The 17,505-nt window shown below is 38.9% G+C and overlaps 1 protein-coding gene across 4 annotated transcripts in view; it reads right to left on the reverse strand.

Annotated features, from left to right (window-relative positions):
* CPEB3 (cytoplasmic polyadenylation element binding protein 3) overlaps nucleotides 1–17,505 on the reverse strand; it is a 179,220-nt gene that overhangs the window by 87,580 nt on the left and 74,135 nt on the right. For all 4 annotated transcript variants that reach the window (XM_032608004.1, XM_032608000.1, XM_032608001.1 and 1 more), the window contains one exon: nucleotides 13,395–13,451. In XM_032608004.1, the coding sequence (XP_032463895.1) occupies nucleotides 13,395–13,451 (57 nt within the window). The remainder of the gene's footprint in view (nucleotides 1–13,394; nucleotides 13,452–17,505) is intronic.

A 17,505-nucleotide genomic window follows, 5' to 3' on the forward strand; every position in this document is an offset into this window, starting at 1 on the left:
AACAGTTCATCTCCCTAAAACATTTCCTTGTGCCCTTTTGCTGTTGATCTTATCCCCCAAACCATGGCTCCCGGCAATCATTAGTCTGCTTTCTTAGTTTTGTCCGCCCTTTATACAACTTCATATAAATGGAATCAATGTGTTTGACTTCCTTTACTTAGCATAATGTTTTTGAGATTTATCCATGTTATCACATGTGATAATATTTTGTTTCTCTTTATTGCTGAGTAGTATTCCATAGTATGGAAATACCACAATTGATCCATTCACCAGTTATTAGGGACTGAAATGTGTTCCCCCTAAAATTCATAACACGTTGAAGCCCTAACACACAATGTGACTATATTTGAAGACAGGGTCTTCTACGAGGGAATTAAGGCTGAATGAGGCCATAAGGGTAAAGCCCTAATCCAACAGGACTGGTGTCCTTATAAGAAGAGGAGATACTAGGAATGCCCATGCACAGAGAAAAGGCCATGTGAGGTCACAACAAGAAGACAGCCATCTGCCAGCCCAGAAGAAAGGCCTCAGGAGAAACCAACCCTGCCAACACCTTGATCTTGGACTTCCAGTCTCCAGAACTATGAGAAAACAAATTTCTTTTGTTTAAGTTATCCAGTCTATGATATTTTGTTATGGCATCCCTAGTAAAGTAATACACCAGTCAATGGACATTTGAAAAAAAAAGCCTTTATTCCTAACCACCAAGATAGAAAAGCCAGTATTTCAAACCTGTATAATCCTTGAAAGTACCCAGAAATTCCCTTTAGGATTCCAAAAACTTATCATCCTCCAAGAGTTTGCTTTTAGTATCATAATCCAAGATTAATAAAGAGAAACTTCTCACCCAAATTTTTTTTGTTTTATTTCATTATTACTACCATAGCACTACTGTTTTCTATTAATCACTATACTTAAAGCTGTTATTTTATGAATTAAGATCAGAATTTAATAGGTGTTTTTATGGATTGGTCAGAAAATCTAATTGTCATTAATAACATATGAAACTGCCCTACATTCTAAACAACTGAACTTTTGCAACATTCTGTTTCATTGCTTACAAAATCTTATAGGAAACGTACAGATCTTTAATCAATGTCCCAAACGAAACAGGAATTACTTCTATAACCAACACAAAGATGTTCTCCCTGGTTCTGCTAGAATACCTTAATCAAGAGTTAAGGTAAAAGAATAAGGAGGCTCACTTCAGTCTTTTCCAGTCTTTTCAAACTTTTTTCTAAGTAGCAGAACCCTCTCTCCTCCAACAAATGAACCCCAATAAATATGAGATATTTATTCCCTGAACAAGGCTGCTCAGGTTGAAGCAGCACAGGGATTCGGAGCGCCACCTGTCAGGTATCCCTCCCCATAGTAGTCCTTAAAGTACCTCCTTGGGTGCTGAGATTCCATAGAACATGACTGAAAAACTGAAGACTCATGCTACATGGTAGGACAATTCTTTCTAGTTAGAAAGTTCTTTCTTATACTTGCCTCACTATTATCCTTCGCCACAGACACCAGCCTTTTATTCGAGGGTCATTACTTTATCTCCTTTCAGTTTTCTTTTCTACAATGAAGTTATATTTAGCTATTCCTCATAAGAAATAGTTTTCCATACCCCACATCATCCTGAACATCCTCCTTCAGATAAACCTAATTTTCCAGTAAGACAGTACTTGCCTGTCCAAGCTTCTCATAAGAACAATCAAGGACCTTTACCATCTGATCTCTAACCACCTTTCAGATCCTCATTCCCACTATTCCATAAATCAGACCCATACATTCCAGTCACACCAATTCAACGCACTCCTCTGATAGTATCATTAAAATATAATCACCTATCCACTTAACATAAGGATCTAGATACCCATGTTTTTTTTTTTTTTTTTTTTTTTGCGGTACGTGGGCCTCTCACTGTTTTAGCCTCTCCCGTTGCGGAGCACAGGCTCCGGATGCGCAGGCTCAGCGGCCATGGCTCACAGGCCCAGCTGCTCCGCAGCACGTGGGATCTTCCCGGACCGGGGCACAAACCCGTGTCCCCTGCATCGGCAGGCGGACTCTCAACCACTGCACCACCAGGGAAGCCCCCACATGTTTTAACATCTGTTCTTCTCTGCTTCCTAGGAAACTCCTAATCCCCTTTTCCATTTCCATCCACTATTATTTTTCCAATGTTGTCCAAAATGGTAAATCCAAGGCTTCACTATAGCATCTTGTAGTGTCCATGCACATCCAGTATTAATTTCTGAACTACATTTACCGTATAGGTTACTAATTAAATCTCTCAATATGTGACATGTTATCAAAGTAATCACTTCAGAACTTCCAGGTCCATGTCTTAAATTTCTCATTAAAACAGAGAAAGATCATTTAAAATTTGTATGTCTGACAAGATTTCTCTGGAAATAAACCTAGGTAAAGAATCTCTGCATGGAGACTTCCCTGGTGGCGCAGTGGTTAAGAGTCTGCCTGCCAATGCAGGTGATGTGGGTCCAATCCCTGCTCCGGGAAGATCCCACATGCCAGGGAGCAACTAAGCCCCTGTGCCACAACTACTGCGCCTGCACTCTAGAGACAGTGAGCCACAACTTCTGAGCCCACACGCCTAGAGCCCGTCCACCGCAACGAAGACACAATGCAGCCAAAAATAAATTAATTAATTAAAAAAAAAAAAAAAAAAGAATTTGCCTTCTAATGCAGGGGTCGTGGGTTCGATCCCTGGTCGGGGAACTAAACTTCCACATGCCGCGGGGCAACTAAGCTTGCGCACTCTAGAGCCCATGTGCCACAACTAGGGAGAAGCCTGCCCGCCGTAACCGAAGAGCCCGTGCACCGCAACGAAAGATCCCGCGTACTGCAGCGAAGGTCCTGCATGCCGCAACTAAGACCCGATGCAGCCAAATAAATAAATAAATATTTTTTAAAAAAAAAAAAAGAATGTCTGCATGATACTGCTATCACTGGTTGGAGAGAGTGGGCATGCATGTGCATTTGTTTCAGCTGGTGCCTATGCACCCTCGCACCTGTGCCCTAATAGTATTCCACTGAGAGTAATTAATTACCACCTTACCTTTATCTCAGTAGCACATTGCTAAATGACACACTAACTGCCCTCCTGAAAAGCAAGAAAATCAAGCAAAGTTCTATGGATCCTAATCACATACCAGAATATTTTATATTTTACACAGACCCGTCTGTCCAAACCAGGTCTGAAAATGCCTACTCCATGCACCCAGATATCTGGCATATGTTCACTATACCAAAGTCTTCACTATGCCAAGGTGTCTTGTGGTCTCTTCAAACTTTAAACACTCAATTTTTAGATTGTTCAGGACAGCCAATACTTGCTAACCCTACATGTCTGAGCCCCCAGATAATGTAGGAAATTATACAGAGGGGAGAGAGCGGGAACAAAACGGGTGCCGTTGTGCCCAGGCCCCTTAGTCAGCCTCCTCGTCTCCTCCCTACCAACAAGGCTCCTCTCGTGCAGGAAGGAGGGCTCCTTCGTGGAGCAAAGTTGTGGAAAGGAATGGACCTGAGAATTTGGGATGAACTCTGGCAACACAGAGGACTGCTCATTCCCCTCACCCATCCTGACCCCTCAAAGACAACTTCCTCTAGTAACCTGGACTTGGAAAAACCTCAGGGAACAATAAAAGCAGACCAAGCCTTGAGCAGAAAGAAACAATAGGAGGGAATACACAGCACAATCCTTATACTGTTTGATTCCTTCATGCTCAGATAAAGATAGACACTGGAAAGGGGTAGGGGGGCAGCACTGAATTTCTCAAGAGGTAACTACCTCTAACTGTGGTCTTTTCCACCCACCCCCCTCAACCAGGTTCACTCCCAGACCTATTAAATTACAGTCTCTCGTATGGGGTCACAAGTATTTTCTATTTTGGTTCCTTTTTTTTCTTAATTTAATTTTTTATTTTATATTGGAGTATAGTTGATTTAGAATGTTCTGTTAGTTTCAGGTGTACAACAAAGTGCATCAGTTACACATATACATATTTCCATTCTTTCAGATTCTTTTCCCATATAGGTTATTTATTTTGGTTCCTATTTTGATTGTAGAGCCAGGATTAAGAATTACTGCTAACTCAAAAGGAAAAAAAGGGGGCAAATGGGTAGAAGAGGGAAGCATCAGAGACTAGCATTTGTTAGGTATGTATTTCTTGCCAGGTTTGGTAATGGAGCATTGCACATTTAACCTTATTGCTGGTAAAGAAGGGATTAATGTGTCCATTTAAAATAAAAAATATGGGTAGCTTTCCCAAGGAAACAAACAAATGATGGGTCCAGGATTTAAGCTCAGATAGCTTTGGTCCCTCCAAACTACATTATTTCCACTATATTAGGCTGGAAAAACAACAACAACTTTAGTCAGATAACAAAGGTATGTGTGTGTGTAGGCTAACGAAGAAAAGAAGGCAAAGTTTCAGGTACTTAACTTTCCCTCCGGATCACCGGCATACCAAGTCTTCGTCCAAGTCTCAGATTTCCAGTCTGCATATACTAGAGGCCTGAGAGGCAGTGTGTTAAAATTCCTGCCACTAATAAGGGAGACTACGTTGTAAAATTAAAACTGATCATTTTCAGAAATGCACTAATTCTCTACAATCAATAAAGTATTATTTAGTTAACTGCTATTAAAGGAAGCCTGAGTGATCTTTTTGGGAAAACCCAAAAGAGCAGACATCACTGCTCTTTCGGATTAAAGGACTGGTTAGCAGGCTAATCTGTGTGTCCAAGTCATAGATGATTATTTGCTGGCTGTATGACATCAGCAAGCTCCTTTACCTTTTTTAGAAAATGAGGACACTGCCATGTTTTAAACAAGGATGCAATAAAGATGAAAGGAATGACCATGATTCTCTGTTTTCTATCAAAGTGCCCCAATAGCAGAAGGAAACAAATCACAAAGCATTCTTAAAACTTGCTGAAATCTAGAAAATCTTTTGAAGTCTCCAGCTTTATCTGAAAAACTGCATTCAGTTTCATATATTGCTCTATCACACAGCCATAGTTTGTTTGGATAAGAGAATAATTCTGGGGTGAAATTGGTGCTCAAGGAAAATTTTGACCATGCACTGGCAAACCATTTTAAGCATTACAATGGCAGAGACAGGTGTGTGAAAGCACTTTGTAAACTGTTAATTGCTAGATCCATATATGTTAGTACCATCTTCCAAAAGGAAACGTTAAAACAAATCTTTAGGAAGGAACTAAGGTGGACTAGATATTCTCTAAGGCTGTTATACTGTGCTTTGCACAGTCTCTCTGAGATATCTTGCCCTTTCTTCCAGTCTTCCAGACTGAGTACCTACTCTATGGGCTGGGCATTGCACTGGAAACCAACAAACAGCTATGAAAAGAAGTTCATTCTCTGCCCTCTTGAAGCATACATATTAAAGTGAAACAGCAACATTAAAATAGTTAATCACAAGTGTGATGAGTGCTATAAAAGAGAAATCCAGGTTCTACTGCTGACACAAGTGGACAAAGCAAACAGGGAGGTCCACAGGAAAAAGGTAACTTTTCAGTTTCCTGCATCTTTATTATTAGGTCGAAGCACCCAAATCCTGACACTTTAGACATATTCACACACACAAAGAACTTCTTCCAAAATCCAGTAAAGTAAGTCAAGAATTTCAGAGTTCACTTCTTTACAATATTCAATGCCAGGCCATGTAGACCAGGAATATCACTCTACTTTTCAGGAAAAGAGGATTCATTAAGCATTCAGAGCATAAACAAGGTGACAAGTAATATTAGAAAAATGATTTTCCCAGAGACACTGAATTTGTGTGTGTTAAACGAGTATAAAAATAATATAACCACTCTTAACAATTAAGTATTTAAAGCAAAGGTTATCACCCTCAACCTGGAGGCAGAAGGTTCTGATCCAGAAGGTTCTGGCTCCATCATGTCACCCTAGCCAGTTCACATAGTCTCCTGAACCTCAGCTTCCCCATCTGTAAAATGAGAAGGTCAAAACAAAACAACAACGCCTCAGGTCCCCTACCATGCTCATGTGCAGCATCTACCCAAAATAGTTTGAAATTTGAGCGTAGATCATTACATGTCCTTCTGATTACTATTCTGCATTTTTAAATTAGCCATCATTTACAATATATTCATTCCACAATTATATACTAATTTTACTTCTAAATCTGTTCAGAGAGAAACAGGGATCTTGTCTTCCAAAAGTTCAAAATACTCAAAGACAAAGTCTTTAATCTGAGAATCTCAAAATAATTCCTTCACTATCTTATTACTCTGCTAAAAAAAAAAAACAAAAAACTATTTACTTATATCCACTCATGGTGAGCAGAAATACAATGTACTCTTCAAATTTTGGAAAATTCCATTTGAAATTCTAGCAAAACTGGCTCTATTCCCATTTTGGCATAAAAGCATCATGTGTTCAGCTCCCTCTGCCACTTCCTCTCAGCTGAGCCGCTCCCCAAGGAGTTCACTCTCAGCAGAGAATGAAAGGGAGTGGGGAGGGGGAAGAGGAGTCTCGGCAGCCACACCAGAGTCTGCCAAATGCAAAGTTCATACCAAAACCCTTTCACATTGCCTCTGGCAGCCCTCAGTTCAAATAGAAATAGAAGTGAAGTCTTCTAAAATATTTTCAACGCATTAATAAGAGGAAAAAAGTGGAAGGCAGCATGATCTAAAGCTCCAAGTTTCTTGGTGCATCAGCTGTGTACAAGGTGTTAACAATCAATGACCTCAGAGTTTCTCAAGCAGATGAATGTCTTTTTGGGTTTTTTTAAAGATATTAAAAATTTAAGTCTTCAAACATCCAAGGTTTTATTCTAGGACTCCTCAATTTATCAGTGTTTTTAAAAGTTTGATAAGGAAGAGTGACGGCAAACAATCATCCCTCCCTGTCAGAGCGAAAGTGGAACTTCAAATTTCTTTTTTTTTTTTGACTTGTGGAAACAAATTTTTTATTTCATAATTATCATATGGGATAGCAAGTTTAGCTGTATTAAGTTCAAATTACTGGGTTAGAGGTTGCAATTATTAAGAAGCTGTAGAAGATACCTACTGATGTATAAGGCTCTACTGGCTTTATAGTTCAGCTGACAAATAAGGCACATAACTTTTGTATAATCTAACAGCACTTCAAATTTCTTATTCGTTTCATAACTTGGAACAGGCTGTAGTTACAAGCTGAGAGATATCAAAAAATGAATTGCATGAAAATTTTTAATTTAAATAAAACTGAACCTCTGTTACATTACAAAACTACTGTTTAGACCCTCTTCTCTAAAAAGACTATGCCCCCTACTTTCCAAATGTAGCAATACTAACACCTTATTTGTACCTGTGCCTAATCTCATCTACATCTCACAAAAATAATGAGGTAGTTAGAGTATCATAACTGTCCTCCTGTAGGTTTTTTCAACTAAAGAGAGACTTCGGAGATTCAGAGACTTGCTCAACCAGAAGCCATCCTTATCTAAACATGACTCCTCCAAGAATCTAAGCCCTCCTCTGAAAAAGGGGGGACAATATTACTTCAAAATATTCTTAAAGCTGTTGTATTTTCTGTCACTATAGATTAGAGTACATTTGCTAGAATTTTATATTAATGGAATCATCTAGTATGTACTCTTTCTTTGTCTAGTTTTTTAAATTCAGCATAATTATTTTGAGTCATTCATGTTGTTGCATGAATCAACAGCTCGTCCCTTTTTTTAAATTAATTTATTTATTTTTGGCTGTGCGCAGGTCTTCGTTGCTGTGCGCAGGCTTTCTCTAGCTGCGGCGAGTGGGGGAAACTCTTTGACGTGGTGTGTGTGCTTCTCATTGCGGTGGCTTCTCCTGTTGCAGAGCATGGGCTCTAGGTGCATGGGCTTCAGCAGTTGTGGCACATGGGCTCAGTAGCTGCGGTTCACGGGCTCTAGAGCGCAGGCTGAGTAGTTGTGGCACACTGGCTTAGTTGCTCTGCGGCATGTGGGATCTTCCCAGACCAGGGCTTGAACCCTAGTCCCCTGCGTTGGCAGGTGGATTCTTAACCACTGTGCCACCAGGGAAGTCCAACACTTCGCTCTTCTTTATTGCAGAATAGTATTCCACTGTGCAAACGTACCACAATTTGTTTATCCATTCTCCAGTTGAGGGACATCTGGATTATTTATAATTTTGGCTATCATGAATACTGCTGCTTTAAACATTCACATACACATCTTTGTGTGGACATTGGTAAATTCTTAAGATAGAACTGCTGCATCCTATGGTAGGTGTGTATGTTTAACTTTTTTAAGAAACTGCCAAACTGTTGTCCAAAATGACTATCCCATTTTACATTCCAAACATGACTGCAGAGCATCTTCAAAAGTGCCAAACATCATGAAAGATACAGCAACTCTAAGCCCCAAAGAGTGCATGTTTCAGTCAGGAGACAGAGACAGGAAGCATTTCACGCAGAAAAAAAGATTCACACAAAAAGAGATGGTAATATACTGCAGGACAGCCACTCTAGCCTATTAGTGATTTGTAGGTGTGCTGTCTTAAATTCCATCAGGAAAACCTCTATCTAAACACAAACAATGTAAGATATGTTTTGGAAGTCTAACATGCAAAGAAAAGGAAATCTTTAAAAGGCAGCACTAGGGCTTCCCTGGTGGCACAATGGTTGGGAGTCTGCCTGCCAATGCAGGGGACATGGGTTCGAGCCCTGGTCCGGTAAGATCCCACATGCCGCGGAGCAACTAAGCCTGGGCGCCACAACTACTCAGCCTGCGCTCTAGAGCCCGCGAGCTACAACTATTGAGCCCACGTGCCACAACTACTGAAGCCCAAGTGCCTAGAGCCCATGCTCCAGAACAAGAGAAGCCACCCCAATGAGAAACCCGCACACTGCAATGAAGAGTAGCCCCCGCTCGCCGCAACTAGAGAAAGTTCTCATGCAGCAACGAAGACCCAACACAGCCAAAAATAAATAAATAAATAAAATAAATAAATAAAATAAAAGGCAGCACTAAAGCTCTGATACAAGCAATCATGACAGCAGTTCACCTGAGCATTATCTACTAGGCCGCAATGCTAAACTTTACAAGATTTATATATAGCCACTTTAGTGATCATTATCTCCATTTTACAGGTGAAGAAACCAGAGACAAAGAAGTTAAGAATGTGGCCCCAAGGTCATACAGCTTCTAAGAAGTGGGACCAGATATGCTGGATTCTAAACAATGCTTTTCATGGCTATGCTAATTTATTGCTCATCTCCAGGTTTCACAAGCCTTCCAGTCTACTTGGAAGATACCTCCCTGAAGCTGAGTGATACTATCCCTTAGGCCACACTGCTCCCCCTGTTTCTAACGTTGTACTCATCAAGCAACTTCCTGATATTTCAGTTTTTCCAAGCCCATTCTCTACTTGAAAAAAGAGAAGCTGACCAGTCAAGAGGAATAAAGTGGATATACTCAGCAGTGATTCTCCTAGAGTAAATCACAAGACCAGGCATTCTGGATTTGACCATTAACTTGAGCATAAATTTGGCCACTTGACTAATGATGGAGCACCAATATCCTTTTCTGAGGATCATCATAATAGAGGAAAAAGCACCAAGTCAGGCATCAATCCCATACAAGCCCACAACTGCTAAACTCAACTCTATACCTAGAGTGCAGGTATACACACACGCGCACACATACACAAAACCCACATACAATCAAAGAAACAAAAAACACAAACTACCCTTAAGTGTTAGAAAAAATCTTGCTGATAAAACTACTACAGATATAGCTGGAAGCACTCTCATAGCCTCCTTCCTTCTCCAGCAGGAAAAATAAAAATACATTATGCAAACTTCTAGTATCTTTGGTATAAGGGTGAAGAGGATGAAAAGAGGGCATTATTAGAAAGTTAAGAAAAAATACATTAACTGTTTAAATGGAAGGGGCATATTGTTTCAGAACTAACTGTATTTTGGAAATAGCAAACAAGTGGCAGATCTTACTGATGGATCAGAATTTCTTCTCATCTCCACTTCTGTATTCTACAATACTTGAGGACTAAAATTTTCAGTAACAGCCAAAATTTAGATGTGTCTCTTAGTTTCCTCCCCAAAGGTTGGCCTGCTAATTCTTAACTAAATTCATGGTCTTGAGTAGCAAAAATCAGGAGAGTCTTTGGCTTTACACAAATTTTGCTAGTCTTTCCACACCCTAAATATCTACAGGTTTACTGTTTTCTACAGTTGGTTTCCTACCGTCTTCTCCCAAGCTCCATTTTCTGGCTTCTAGATGTCATCAGCAGTGGTGATTCTGAGAGGAAGGTATAGGTGGAAGACATGCACTAGAAACACCGAAAAATGGGAAACTGGCCCATTCAAAGTTGGGCAGTAGTGGGGCTTCCCTGGTGGCGCAGTGGTTGAGAATCTGCCTGCCAATGCAGGGGACACGGGTTCGAGTGCTGGTCTGGGAAGATTCCACATGTCGCGGAGCAACTAGGCCCGTGAGCCACAACTACTGAGCGTCTGGAGCCTGTCTTCTGGAACAAGAGAGGCTGCGACAGTGAGAGGGCCACGCACTGCAATGAAGAAACGAAGACCTAACGCAGCCAAAACAAATTAATTAATTAAAAACAAATTAATTAATTAAAGTTGGGCAGTAGTAATGAGAAGTGAGAATGCTCACCCTGACACCGCTGTCTGTCTCATCAAGTCAGGAGAGCTGACAACATGGTATTTTCAGGAGAGATTTGGGTTTGGGTGAGCTCAAGGAAGTGAAAGAATGGGAGATTTTTTGAAGACATGGTGAATGGCAGCATTATGAACAGAGTTAGGAAGCATCAATTTTGCATACCAAAAACGGTTAATAAGAAAGGAACTACAACTGTGTCACATTTCCTTTTTTAAAAAATTTAACCCTTGACTCAATTCTTTTAAATTTTATTAGCCAGTATCTTCTTGTCTGAAAATATAGTTCAACTTCAACCCAGCCCCTTTCAATAATTGTAAATTCTGAATTAATAAAGATTTAGTGATTTGTGACCTCATCTATATGAAGGCTGAGGGAAAATAAGGACAGACCAGTCACAGGACAGTAACTGTTGAGCTGACGAATGGTAGGCATAAAAGGGAAGACAAAAAATACATAGGTGTGTTTGTGCATGTGTTACATACATATGTCACCAGATGGGCTGGGCCCAACTACACAAAAGGGGAAAAAAAGCTTTATCACAGCAAATCTGTCAAAACCTGTAGACCTCACAAGTATCTACCAAGGAGGATATTTTGTTTATTCTGATCATTTCAAGTAGAAGTCAACTTTGAAAGAGAACTGACGTATGCAAATGTCAAACCCCAGTGGTTTTTACGGTTTACTTTGAGGAGCCTATAGGGCAGGACCCACAGAGTCATTTGAAGATAGGTGTGCTCTGGTATCTGCCATTATGTTGAAATATGCATAACTCATCAACATGATATAGATATTGGCAAAATGACCCTTTTGGTACTTTAAAAAATATTACAACATCACAGAATCTTCATTCTGAAAGCAATCATTAAGATGACCTAATTCAGTCTCCTCATCTCTTACTAAGGATGAAGAAATTTCAAGGCTGAAAGGGGGATTTAAACAACATGTACAAAGTGGAAAGAACATAAATGAAATCTCTTATTTAAAAGCTGAGATTAAAGAGAATCAAATCAAAGAGAATCAAAACCTTTTAAAAACAAAAGTGTCCTTTAGCTTCATTTTTTACATGGAAAATCATAAATTATATCTTCTCCCTCTTGCAGAAGAGGACTTACACCATGTCAAATTAGGTCTTTTCTAAAATACACACTTATTCCTGCAGGCAGACACACTATCATACTGTTCTTTTCTTTTACATTCATTTCTAAATCCCATCATCTAACTGAAGTGTTTTCACAAAGTTTCACAAAATTGCTGTGGCTTGGCAAGTTAGGCATGTTTATTAATCCTCACCTCAAAAATACCTACTTTTAGAAAAAAAGTTAGAGGTAACAGAATCTAACTGTAAAGTGATCTTTCTTCTAGAAATCAGAAAATAGAGGTGGATAGTCTGGAACTCCCATTGTTTCCAAGACCCTCAAAAAGAGGAGATGCTAGCTATTTAGAACAAAATATGCATGGAGTGGATTGGGACCTGCATTATCAAACAATGCCAGCAGTGCTAGTTCTTACCAGTGCTCCTTGGAAGGTAGGCTACATGTCAGAACCAAAAGAAATATGGAATATATATTTTAGAGATAACCTAAAATATGCCCTAAGGAACACTAATGGCATTTCAACATCCTTACTCAAGCAAGAAGAAAAGGGGTAATATTGTAGACAACCGTAGATTTACCCAGCAGGTCTTCCATGTGTATTGAGAGTCAGCTTGTATGTCAGGGAGGATGAGAGGGGACAACCTGATATCACTCATTTGATAGAGGAGAAAACTTATATCCTGAGGGATTCAATGGCTTGTATGGTCCTTTAGACAAGGGACAATTTCCATTTAGAGACTGTTCTTCTGCAAAGCTATTTGGTCCACAGACACTAGGAAGGAGAGTTGATGCCAGCCAGATATTTCTTGCAGTATTAATACAATGACTTTCTGGCTAATAAGGTTTTGATGCTCCAGAACCCAATCCAACAAGTATACTGACAAAACCATTTCTAAGCAGCAAAGTTATCGCCACTATTCCTATGCAAACTCCACTAATGGGAAACCCCTTACGTCCAGTTTGAAGCACCTGTTGGCTATCTACCACAATGAGAAAATTCTGAGTTACAATAAGTTGATTTATTTATTCACACTCTCTAGCCCAGTCCCTCTCTATCATCTCCCTCCTTCTTCCTCCCCTCCTTCCTCCCCCCTAACACAGTGGTATACAGCAAGGGTCAGCAAAGTTCTCTGTAAAGGGCCAAACAATAAAGAGTTTAGGTTTTTTTGTCTCTGCCACTGTAGAACAAAAGTAGCCAAAGACAATCCATAAATGAATGGGTTTGGCTGTGTTTCAATAAAACTATTTACAAAAACAGGCGGTGGGCCACATATGGCTCACAGGGCTGTAGTTTGTCAACCCCTGGTTTACAGTAGCAGTTCTCAAACTTTAGCCTGCATCAGAATCATCTACAGAACTTGGTCATACACAGATTTCTGGGCCCCATGCTTAAAGTTTCTGATTCAGCAGATCTGTAATGGGGCCTGAGATTTTGTATTTTTAATAAGTTCCCAAATGATGCTGATGCTGCTGGTTCAGGGTCCACACTTTGAAAAGCACTGGTATAGAATAATGGTCTACACTGCACTCAGTGAAGGCCGAAATGTAATGAACAGCTGAGAAAGTGGAAATTACATGCTGTAGACTTAACTGCTAATTTTACAGAATATTTCATATGAAGACTTACTGTTAAGTGCCATAATATTATCTGTTCCTGGATGATGAAAATTTATTCCCATGCGTCCTAAAAAATAAAATAATTTTACTTTAAGCACAGAGAATGCTTAATATAATCATAAATACATTGTACAATATGAACATTACAAGAAACTAAAACAGATTAATCTATAACAATGCTATCAAAGGCCATAGCAGTTAAAACAGTTTTAAATCAAGTCATAAAACATACACATGAAAAATCTTAAAACAAAGCTAAAGTCTCAATAACAACAAAGAAATAAAACAAAACAAAAAAGAAGCTTCCCTTATAATAGGAAAAATTAACACATCTCCCACATTCCAATTTAAACATGCCACTCCCTGGATTAAGCATTTTATTTAAACAATTCATACTGCCCTTCAAATTCAAGCGGCAAAATAATGAATTCAAAGAAGTATACAAACTTGAAGCTTAGAGGGAATTAAAAGATAAAGATTTCACGGTGGCTCAAAAATGCAACATAATGATCAGAATGGCGACCAGAAGAAAGATGTAAAATTTATATAACAGATATAGTGGGGGACAATGACTGGCCTAAAAATTTAGGGTTCTTGTGCTGCCCCTACCACTCACTAGTTATACGACCTTGGGCATAATGCCTGTGTCCAGACCTTTGTCCTTATAGTAACAGGGGGCTGGCCACTTGTTTTGTCTGCCTCCAAACCAACAATCATTTCTACATTTTTAAAAAGTTGTAAAAACAAACACAGAAATTAAAAAACAAAGAATAATGTGCAGGGCTTCCCTGGTGGCGCAGTGGCTGAGAGTCTGCCTGCCGATGCAGGGGACACGGGTTCGTGCCCCGGTCCGGGAAGATCCCACATGCTGTGGAGTGGCTAGGTCCGTGAACCATGGCCGCTGGGCCTGTGCATCCGGAGCCTGTGCTCCGCAATGGGAGAGGCCACAACAGGGAGAGGCCCGCGTACCGCCAAAAAAAAAAAAAAAAAAAAAAGAAGAAGAATGTGCAACAGAAACTATATGGCCCACAGGACTAAAATATTTACTCTCTGGCCCTTTACAGATGATGTTAGCCAGCCTCTGTTCTATAAGATGACAAGTCTGAATAAGATATTTCAACTAATAGCCTCCAGGTTTAAGAGCAGAAGATATATTAATTACTTGGGGAAAAGGAAGATGTATTAATTATTTGTGATTTACTTATCATATTCTGAGGTATTCAAACTAAGCAATAAGCAACCAGTCACTGGAAAGTCTGCCTAAAAAACCCAATCACTGCTGAGCAGAATTTAAGGAAATGGCACATTGAGAGGGTCTTTCAATCTCTGACCTAGGAATATTCAGATATGGGTGTTGTTCCTATAAACTAGGGATGTTCCCTAAACGTTCTCAGAATAATAACGGGTTATCAAGCAATCCAAGCAAGCCCAAATTTAGCTCATTCAACTTCTTTTATTTCCTGTGCTACAATCATTTATGGTAAAGAATTATGTAGTTTACAACCACTATATCAAATAATAGTTTTTATACGTTTCTGGAACTACTTATGTTCTCTAACGTTAAGGGATGCCCCTCTCTGCAGTCCTCTAGAAGTTGGATCCTTTTTGTACTCTTTCCATCAGGTCTTGGGACTTTTCAACCTGGCAAGATGAAACTGAAAAGAAGCTCAGTAGTTTTCTAATTATCATCCTCTATCCTACACCAATAACTTCCAATTCAGTCTTTCTAAAGATGCGGCAAAACAAGAGCCTTAGGCAATGTTTTGTAGATGAAGGCATCACTACTTGCTGAAAAGCAGAAAATTCTTTTGCCTTTCCTGGTATCCTTCCTAACTCTGTTGGCCTCTGACTTTAATGATCTCTAGATGAAGATCATCAACCAAAGATTTCATACGAAACTCTAGTTCAATGTCAGAACCATAAGAACCAATTACTTAAATGTAATCTAATTTTTTCCCAAATTCTTTTTAGTAAACCACTTAAGGCTTCTTTAAGCTACTTTCTCTACCTCTTCAAAAATTAATGTTTAGATTATAAAATACAATTTATTTTCATTGGAGAAAAATTAGACAATACAGAAAAATGAAGAAAACAAGATCACCAATCAAAGACAAGCTCTGCTAACATTTTCATTTATAGCCTGCAAGTTTAGGAAGTATATATGTATAAAGGTTTCTTTTCTAAAATTAGGTTTATTTTATAATATTTTATTATATAGTACACCTTAAGTTTTACAGTTATTATGGGATTTTGAAGGAGAGAGAAAATACCAACAGCAAAAGAAAAACTGACTCCAAATTCAGATGAGGCCATTTCTTTTTTCTTCCTTTTGTCCAACAAATACTGCTGTTTAATCAGCTGTGAAAATAGAAATCAAGTGTGTGACATCTGGTGATTTTTGTTAATGCAGTCTGGTGCTGCCAGCGTGACATTTTGTCACCTGTCCATGGTCTGCTATTTTTAAATTGTTCTTGTCAGCTAGCTATCTTTTAAGTATAGTGTAAAATATAAGGTTTCGAAAACTGGAAGGCATACTTAGTTTTACTGAGTTAAATGATGCTGTGGAAATCTGAGACCGTGTCCCACTTTCCCCACTGCACAAGGCCTGATAAATGGGGGTGGGAGAGGATGGAGGGGGAGGTTGGAGAATAGGGTTACATATGGCTATTCAGACTGTAAAAATCAAAGTCTCATAAGCTCAATTCATATTTATATTTAAGATGTTAGTTATAAAAAACTGCCTCTACTGCTATTCAAAGTTTCAGAGTCAAACTAAACCCATACTTTCATATGTCCAAAATAAAAGCTGGAATTTTTATTAATTTGTAACTAATTATGAAAGTCACCTCTTCATTTCTGCAATTCCTTATGAGATAGGGAGCAACTATCTTTCTCTAATCATCCCCACATGTTCTAAAAAGTCAAGTCCTTTGGAGACCTTTACATAACAGAATGTGAGTGCTGTGTTCTAGAAAACGTTATAAGACAATGCATATTCTACTAGATTCTATTTCCTACTAATTTTCTCTATAAAGTTGAAGAGACAGTCCCTCAGAAAAAGTATCTACAAGGTACAATAATGTGATATGTAAGAACACAATAAAATGGTGCTTCAAGTTCCTTTTAAGGAAAAATTATGAAAGTATGGTACTATAATATTCGAAATGTGTTCCAAAGAACCACGAAGCAAAAAAGGTGAGCTTTGACCTGAGGTCAAATCCTTGTTTCTTTGCATACCAGTTGTGAATAATTTTTGGTATGTTATCAATTCCTTTGTGCCTACATTGCCTCATTTCAGGCTGTACTCTAGAACAATTAAATCAGAATTTCCAGAGGTAGTACCCAGGATTAAAGAACCCTTAACCTTTTTCTTACTCTCAGGTGATTATAGTGCTACATTGAAAGGATCATTGGGCAAATTAATGGGAATAACCTATAAAAACAAAATCACTCAACTTCTATCTGTTGTCTTCCCTTTTGTGTAGAAGAGGAACAATGACTTCTTGCTAACTTCGAACCTGTGCCCTAACAGTTTCTGGGATCTGCAAACTTTTATACAAGCAGACTGATATGGGCCAAAGGGAGGTAGTACAAAATTAGAACTGGAGTAATAATTCAAGTACGTAAAGAGACTCTATATTTTTCTGAATAAACTAAATGTAATGAAGGTGCACTTTTTCTAAAACAAGGGTGACCTCAACATTCCACAAAAGGGACCAATTTTCTGAAAGGCTCTGTAATACTAAATTTAAATTATGATGAATAAAGAAAAATGCCTCTATAATACCAAAGGGATGGCATTATTTCTTCCAAGTTTCTGTCAATTTAAATGTTTTAAAGCACTATTATCAGAGGATAGCTGCTATTTTTTCCCAGATTCAGTATACATTTGAAAAACAAACCCTTCGATATCAGTTCTCAGCTGACACCTGCTCTTTTCATTTTTCAAATTTCAGTTCCATGAATGGTGAAGGAAGAGAAAATTCAAATATACAAAAATGTTTCATCAGGCTCTACCCCCAAGTGCCCAGCCAAGCCTACTCTTCTGTTATAACAGGGAGACTACACGGGATGAGAGAAAGGTGATTCCTCCCTGTTTTTTGCCAAGGACTCTGCTATAT

Source organism: Phocoena sinus, chromosome 16 (genome assembly GCF_008692025.1).
Source record: "Phocoena sinus isolate mPhoSin1 chromosome 16, mPhoSin1.pri, whole genome shotgun sequence".
In the NCBI taxonomy this organism is placed as follows: Eukaryota; Metazoa; Chordata; class Mammalia; order Artiodactyla; family Phocoenidae; genus Phocoena; species Phocoena sinus.